General features: G+C 36.6%; 1 protein-coding gene across 2 annotated transcripts; it reads right to left on the bottom strand.

The window, feature by feature from the left end:
- Nucleotides 1–2,165: 2,165 nt before the first annotated feature.
- LRIF1 (ligand dependent nuclear receptor interacting factor 1) lies at nt 2,166–7,603 on the bottom strand. Of its 2 annotated transcripts, none has more exons than XM_087720229.1 (4): nt 7,458–7,603; nt 4,208–5,666; nt 3,631–3,879; nt 2,166–2,696 (listed from the first exon to the last, which is right to left on the bottom strand). In XM_087720229.1, exons 2-4 carry the CDS (start codon nt 5,633–5,635, stop codon nt 2,241–2,243), a joined length of 2,133 nt encoding a protein of 710 aa, XP_087576355.1. In that variant the 5' UTR covers nt 5,636–5,666; nt 7,458–7,603; the 3' UTR covers nt 2,166–2,240. The 2 variants fall into 2 exon arrangements, with proteins under 2 accessions (XP_087576355.1, XP_013921854.2); XM_014066379.2 differs by having other exon boundaries at nt 7,280–7,601.
- Nucleotides 7,604–8,649: the final 1,046 nt, after the last annotated feature.

Raw genomic sequence — 8,649 nt, 5'->3', positions numbered from 1 at the left:
CAATCCCTCAACCTGCTCAAGAATGAAGAGTTTTAAAGGACAAAACCAGCATCTTGGATCTGGACGCAAATTGGCAACCAATGCAGTTTGCAGAGTTGAAGATGTAACTTGTGATGTTCTAAGTCTAGAAGCACACCTAAGTACCCACACCAAACATGTTTTCCATCAGATGAAGTTTCTGAATAGTCTTCAGGGGCAGCCTATATAAGGTGCATTACAATAGTCCACCTTGAAGATAGGTATAGGGCATGAGTGACCATGACCAGAGCCTCCCAATCCAGTAACAGGCATAACTGGCACATACCATGCAGCTTTAAAAAGGCCCTCCTAGTCACAACTGCTACCCGTTCTTTAAGCAGGTGTCATTAGTCTAGAACTCTCTACGTTGCATACTGGATCTGCTTAGGGCAATATAATCCCATCCAGTACCAAATATGGCAAAATGCTAGAACCAGAAGGCCCCCAACCCATTCAATTTTGCCAGGGTTCAGCCAAAGCCTGTTGTTTCCCATTCAGGCTCTCAAGGCCTTCAGAAACTGGGATAGGACATCAACGGCCTCATTTAATTTGGCAGGGGATAATTATATGAAATATAACAATACCATCAGCATATCACGGTGAAAGATGATCTCATTTGATGGCTTTACGTTCCAAACAGGCCCTATCTTCCTGCAGTGGTTAATTACACCACAGAATCCCATGGCTATCAGGCATGACCTGATCATGACAAGGGAGACAATGAAAGCTCTCCCAATTCCAGATCACTGCCAGTGTAGGTGTCCAACCACTGTGGGCCCTGGAATCACAGCAAGCATCTTGGCCAGGAAGCAGCAAAACATGTACAATATCTGCAGTAGTTCCCACTACCAGTCAATAGAGCCAGATAGCTCCTTAGACACCAAAAGCTCCAGCATCATAAATGAGAAACTGGCTCTATTGTCATTGCCACACAAGATGCCCTATCTCCTGTCTTTGCCCGATAGTGAAACACTATCTTGACTATTTTGCCAAGATCCCCAGCAGTGCTGTATTTCTAAGCTATGGTATCTCCTCCTGGCAAAATCCCCTATTAAAAGCAAGATCATTTTCACAGAACCAGAAGCTCAAGGCTCTATTACACAAAGTCTAGTCAGTCAAGTTACGATCCAATACAATTGAAGATAGGACAACTCTATCCTTTAGCACTGTATCTCAAAAAGGTCCAGGTAGGTACCAACTACACATAGTCCATCAACAACATACAGAAACCAACAACAACAACCAAAACTTAAGTTAGGGTTAGTAGATCAGCATGGGTTATATTCCAATCAAATGAGTAATACTGTTAAAGAATAAGGCAGTGATATTTCCCTGTTCATATATTTATTATAGAAAAGAAGAAACACTGATTTTCTGAAAAGAATTAATGAATTAAATTTATTCACAGAAAAGGTCATGAAAATGTAGGTTAGATATCATCTGGTGTTCAAACCTAAATTAAATATGGAAAAAATATATTACTTTAATAGCAAACTCATTCTACCAAATCCAGATTTTTATGAAGCTAAAACAAATCCCAAACAAGATGATTATTTGTGAGCTTCTCTGGGGCCACAAAACTGACTATGTAAGTATTTAAGAGATGAAGGGATCTCTAAAGATCAACAGCAGTAGCACTTACATTTATATACAGCCTTGCATCTTTCCGAAGTCGGTAAAACGAGGATCCAGATTGTTGGGGCCAATATGCTGACTATAAACCGCTTAGCGAGGACCATGAAGCGGTATATAAATGTAAGTGCTACTGCTGTTGATCTTTAGTGACTCAAAAATGTTATTTTGAGTTTTGAAACAAATTTACTCACCTAAATAACATCAATATTAATCACTGAGTATTCTAAATAAAATCTAAGCTAGTACATTTCTGACAGTATTAAGCTAGTCCTATGCTTTAGAAACATTTGCAACTGAAGAATTCTATTTATATTTCATTTGTGAAACCAGAGTCTGGAGACTGATCATGATCAGCATGAATATAAATTGTATTGACTATAAAAATTATAATGAATTAAATAAATTGTTCAGCAAGTTATATTCTTGTCAATAAGATTCTAGATTTGCATACTTCTTGTCTTGGAATTGGAGTCCATTCATTCATACTTGTACCTATTAATACTATGCAAACATAAGGAAAATTAGATTTATTATAGGTCAAATGAACAGCAACAGGTAACATTCCAGCAATTTGCAAATTAGCTTTGTTAACATCGATGCATTTTTTTCCGAACTGCTTCCAAGGCTGCCTCTCGTTCTCTCAGCAATAATTTAAGCCTTGTTATTTTCTCATCTTTTATTGTTTCTTCCAAGTCTGGGGGGGTGAAAGAAAAAATATCCTTTTTGAAAGAACTTTCACCAAGAGCAGTTTCACTTTCATGGCAATTCGAAGTAGAATTCAAAACTCTGTTCTCTTCAGAGTTGTTACAAACCCAAGGATTTGAGACATGAGGACACTGAAGAAAACTGGAATGCTTGTGTTCCAATAAGTTCTGTGTGCAAGAATTGTTCAAGTTTTCCATTACTGAATAAGAGCTGTTGCACTCAAAGTTGGAGTTCTGCATTGTTGTAACATCATTTTTTCTCTTCTTTGGATTTTCTAAAACTGGTATTGCTTTTGTCTTCCTCTTTTTATTCAACTTTCTTCCTTGTTCTCCAATTATCTGTAAATAAAGAATAAAAAGAGTAGTATATTATTGTGACAATATAAATTAAGCAACCCAATCTACAGCTATTCAGAATGCAACTCAATGTCTTGCAGGCAATGTCCCAAGGAGTTTTGAAATGAATTTACTCACTTAAATAACAGATCAATATTAATCACGGAGTATTCTAAATAAAATCTAAGCTAAGCTAAGCTCTTTTTCTTCCTAAGGTTAAAAACACATTTCTTCTACTTTGAAGATGTTCTAATGTTAGAAAGTCCAATATTGGAAGGGGTCAAAAGGAGGTGTATTACAGACTGGGGTAGAAAACATACCAGGAAAAGCTTTGATTCTATTGAATTCAAAGCCTTCTGAAACACTCTTCCTAAACTAACATGCAACTTCAAAAAGTCCACTAGTTTAGATTTACTGCCACTACTGCTTGTCCTGGGAGGAAGTCCTTGAAAGGAACCTATTTTGGATGGAAGGGATAAGCACATGGCCCCCTAAAACTGTTCTTTTAAGGCATCACTGCATTGGTTTATATTGGTTATAAAACTGACAACTTCCCTGTTTAACAGTTTCATGGTACATTTAATATATCACTTTTCATGAAGGAAAAAAAAGTAGCGGGACATTATTTCACGTTCAAAAGTCAAAGTACTCAAATTGCTTCACTACTATATCTCCTCCTTTTTGGATGTTACAAAACACTAAAAATAGCATTAAAATGTCAAAAGCTATAAATAAGGCATATACTTTGATGTTACTTTAATACTTCCATACCTTTCTTGAAAAACACATATTTTGTAAAAATAATAATGAATCTATAAACATTTAATGATATTACAACAATCCAGTCAATCATTGTGACAGGCTTTATTATTCATACTAGTTGTTACTAGGGATAAGTATCAAAGAATATTAATCATAAATGTAATATTCTACGTACCATTTCTTCTTTTTCAGATTCACTTTTCACAGGAATAGACATCAAATTATCAATGTCATTCATTTGTACACTGTTGGAAAATACATATGCTTCTGAATTTTTAGATGGAACTGATGAAACTCTCCTAAGATAAACTCTTTCTTCTTTAAAGAGACCAAATTTTTTTCTCAACTGAAGATTGAGAAAATCTTTTTTCTGTTGTTCTTGGATATGCTTCATCCAAATTGGCATTCCTGAAGTTATTTGCACCTAAAATAGTAAACATTACTCATTTCAATCATTTTATTCCATAAAGTAATTTACAAGTCAATAAACATGTAAATACTGAATATAAAAAGATATCTTATAAAATATAAGCATCTATTTATCAAAAAAGATCACCTGATGATCTAAAATTGTGAGGCCTATAAAAAAATGGAAGAAACCCAGGCCAACATCCTTCAGCAAATTATTCCTCAAGAGGTTGGTACAGAAAAAAATATTTCATTTTCATTTCCATTAATCATATTGGCAGATATGAGCACAATCCCAATAATATAAATATTCAATATAAATACAATTTGATATGAATAATTACCTCTTGTTCTTCCTCTTTGACTGCATGATGTAGCACAGGTGGTGATGTAGGATCAGTAGCTGCTTTAGAAGAAAGATCTTTATGTGTACTATCATACGTGTTTTCTTTTTTGATATATTTCTGAGCAACATTTATCCCAATGGAAGCACTACTCCTTGTGGACACTGCTTCATGTTGCCTGATGCTGCTTATTTGAAAATTGTCATGTGGTGAGGTAGAAGGTGTCGATTCTACTTTAAAATCCTTATTTACTTCAGATTTTAGATACGGTATCGTATTGTCACTGAATTTGGGTTCTTTCACATTAGATGAAATCCTTTTATTTTTTGATAATACAAGATTGATAATCTGATTTAATATAGTGTTGTCCGTAACTGAACTAATTAATTCTGATGTTTGTTTTCTGACATTTGTGCTTTCTTGCTTGATAGGCTTGAGTGTTGATAAAATATTAGCCTTCTTTTTAGCCAGTGAATACACCTTTCCGTTGCAAATAAATAGAGTATTTTCTTTTATAGATGGCATATTTGCATGACTTTCATGAAGGCTGTTAGAACAAATAGGCAAAATACTGGTAGAATTGTTTTTGGTATTTTTCGTGTCAGTCAATGTTATTAAGAGCTTAGATGCAACTTTGTTAGATGATTTTACAGGGACAAGGTAAGTTGTTGATGACTGTGAATTTTCATGAACAATCAATTTGCTAGGACTCATCTTATTTTCCATACTAGCAGAGCTATTGACAAACTTCTGTGGTGTCGCCAGTATTAAAGAACTGGATACTTTTCCCAGTGATTTTGTTTCCAATGATTCAGAAGCAAGCATCTTCACTGTATTTACTGGTGATATAAAAATTGGTGCATTGATATGTTCACCTGTCCCTGAAGCATTTGAGGCTGCAGCTAGGATTTTGTCCTGAACTACTAGTGGCAAAACAGAAACTGGAAGAGTTTTAACTTTAGCATGAGCAGGTATTTGAAGTTGGGGGCCAGAAGGTAACATTGGCAGTTTCATGGAAAGTGGAGTATTTTCCATTTTCACAACTGTTGTGTTTGTGTCCAAACAAATTGGAGCAAAAGATTTCTGCAAAGATGATCTATCAGCTGAATAACTACTCTGAATGCCAGAAACTGTTAATGCAATTGGATTTTGTTTTACAACAATAGTTACATTAACTTGTTCTAGTTGATTTAAAGGCTTCGGTAAAATTAAACGCCTGGGTTCAACTGTCTTTAATTTAGAGATTTTAGCAGCAGCAGATGTAATAGTACTTGCAAATGAAGTCTTCGCATAATCATGAACAGATAGTGAAACATTTCCTTTAACATCATGAGACACGACTGGAGACTGAACCAGAGGCTTCAAGTTATTTAAAGGTTTAGAAGCTGGATACAATTTCAAAACTTTTTTTCCATCCTTCCCAGTCATTTGAACTAGTTGATATACACACTCTGTAATACTTAAAAGACAAAATATATATATAATCCATTACTCTTATAACAAGCTATTAAGTTTCAAATAAATATTTTGATTTTGTGAGTATAATCATTATTCTACTTTAAGTAGGATTTCTTCTAAATTTCAAAATTTAGAATACTATCAACAGCCTTTTAATGACTATTTACAGAAAAAATAATCATTCCACCTACTATGTTAGTTTTATTAAAATGTAACTTAATGCAACTTAAGCACTAAAATGTAATTTAAACACTAATACTGAAGGAAAAATGAAGGCACACTCTCACTGTTGATTATATCACTTCTCCATTCCTCCAGTCAACAGTTGTTCTATTATTATTATTTTTGCTTTTTTGCTTTTTAAATAGGACCTAAGATCTTATCACATTCTTTGAACAAATGAATTAAAATATTTTTAAGGTAGAAGGTAGAAGGGAAACAGAACCTACCTGTTCTAGATAATATAATAAAGGTGGGATAATTTGAATGCAGTGTAATATACATTCAATGGAATCAATTGATTGATCAATCAGGCCAATAGAAAGTCTAGAGCTATTTGCCTCCAACATAATAGAAATGCTTTCAAATTTAGAGTATTATTTTCACTGTCTTCCTTTATTCTTTGAGATGCACAAACTGTGATTAGGCACAAATTGTAAGCATATAATGAAATCCATTTTGGACCTACAACATTTTACTTCAGATCAGAATTTCAGTCTTTTTCTACAAGTACTCGCTCCAAATTACCCCAAGCTTTCTTCTTTTCAGCAATTTCTTTTATAATATATACATATACATACATACATGCATACATACATATATATTTCCCTGATGGCTGCTGTTAAACATTTGACATTCCAAACTCTGCAGATCTACTTAATAAGATCCCTACCAATAAGCTCAGATCTGTTGAAACCACATTGCGTTTGCCGCACTTTGCCCACTAAGGATTCAGGAAGATAAAAATTGCAGCCTTTCCCCCAACCACCTCACCTTTCAATGACTATCTAAGGCAGTATTTCTCAACCTTAGCAGCTTGAAGTAGGATGAACTTCAACTCCCAGAATTCCCAGCAAGCAAGGTGACTGAGGAATTCTGGGAGCTGAAGTCCACATATCTTCAAGTTGCTAAGGTTGAGAAACAGTGATCTAAGGCAATGGTTCTCAACCTTGGCAACTTCAAGATGAGTGGACTTCAACTCCCAGAATTCCCAGCCAGCACGGTTTAAGGTTAGGCTAAGCTAGGTCTGGGAAATGAAGTTCAACCTTCTTAAAGAGGTTGAGGAACACTGATTAAGGAGACACGTCTGACCGGAAAAAGAAGAGGCAGGGATGGCTTTCGCCATGTTTCTCAAGAATCAGCGAGGAACCCCTACAGTACAGGATTTGCGAAGGATCAGCGGGTACACCTATAGCAACTACGGGGCGCCCTGGAATTTGAGCCGGGTACAAACGCGGAGCTGCTTCCCTCCAATTTAGAGAGACAGCCGAGCCCTCCGTCTTCGCAACCAACCGGGATAGTTGATGTGGTCGGTTACTACGTCGGCTCCCTCCCCTCCGCCCCTTGCCCGTCGCAAACAGAGAGCTGGGGAAGAAAATGTCCTTCAATACTCACTACGATGGGGTGTCAACTGCAGGCTGTCCCTCCCCGTTTCCATTCGTAGCTACTACCGCCAGCGCCATCTCGGACATCGCAAGTGGGGAAGCCCAGGATTAAATCCCGGAAGTTAATCCGAGATGACAATCACTCCTTTGCCAAGGGTTAACCCTTAAATCCACTCTAATGGACGTACTCTCTTGTCTTCGCTGTACATCCTTAAACAGCTACTTCCTGTACACTTCCGTTCATAGCGTCCTACTTCCGTTTCTTAATAAAGGGGCGCCATTTTGCTACCTTTACAGCCACTTGGAGGGAAGGAGGTTTTTAGCTTCCGGGAGTTAGCAAGAAGGATATCCGGTTTGATATGAGTACTTCCTGTTTGGGGGAAAAAAGGGAAATTAGAACTCTTCTCTGATTTTGATCATGATGCTACTTTTTCAATTTGGCAGATTAATTTACTGCCGGCTTAAAAAGAATATTTACGTATACATTTTATTAATAGTTTTTAATTCATCTGAAAGAACAAATCCTTTGGACAAATTACATATGTCACAGTAGGGATATTCATTCTAAAACTAAATACATCAATTTTAGGTTTAGCAGGCCAAAGTGATCAGAATTTACATTCTACATCTACACACACCCCTTAGGTATGAAATCCAGCTGGGTGACTTTGAGCCAGTCACTCTCTCTTAGCCCAACCCACAGAATTGTGGGGGAAATAGATGTTGAGACTCTGGAAAGAGTGCAGAGAAGAGCAACAAAAATGATTAGGGGGCTGGAGGCTAAAAATGTATGAAAAATGGTTATAGGAAGTGGGTATGTCTAGTCTAATGATAAGTACTGGGAGGGGGGGAGGCATGATAGCACTGTTCCAATAATTGAGGGATCCTACAAAAATGGGGTAGGGGTGATGTCAAACTATTTTCCAAAGCACTAAAAGGCAAGACAAGAAACAATGGTTGGAAACTAACCCAGGAGAGAAGCAATCTAGAACTAAGGAGAAACTTCCTAACAGTGAGAGCAATAAACCAATGAAATAGCTTGCCTTCAGAAGTTGTGGGTGCTCCATCATTGAATGCTTTCAAAGAGACGGGATAATCATTTGTGTGAAATGATATTGGGTTTCCTGCTCAATCAAGGGGTTGGACTAGAAGACGTGCACACTCACACAGCCATAGAATATCTGGCAGTTCTTTCATAAGGTCCCAAAGTCTAGTTTGGAGAATACATCTTATTTGGTTGGGCTCATGATCCCTACTGAATGACCTGAATTAGTATTATAAGGTAAATTCTTGACTTAAATGTTGCCAGTTCCTGTTGCTCCACCTTTATGCTGATAACCACAAACATAAGCCCACAAAACCATTTCTTCCTAGTGATTT

Source organism: Thamnophis sirtalis, unplaced genomic scaffold (genome assembly GCF_051295495.1).
Source record: "Thamnophis sirtalis isolate CommonGarterSnake01/CBP01778 unplaced genomic scaffold, rThaSir2_p1.2 scaffold_7, whole genome shotgun sequence".
Lineage (NCBI taxonomy): Eukaryota > Metazoa > Chordata > Lepidosauria > Squamata > Natricidae > Thamnophis > Thamnophis sirtalis.
This window is presented reverse-complemented; position numbering and strand designations above follow the sequence as displayed.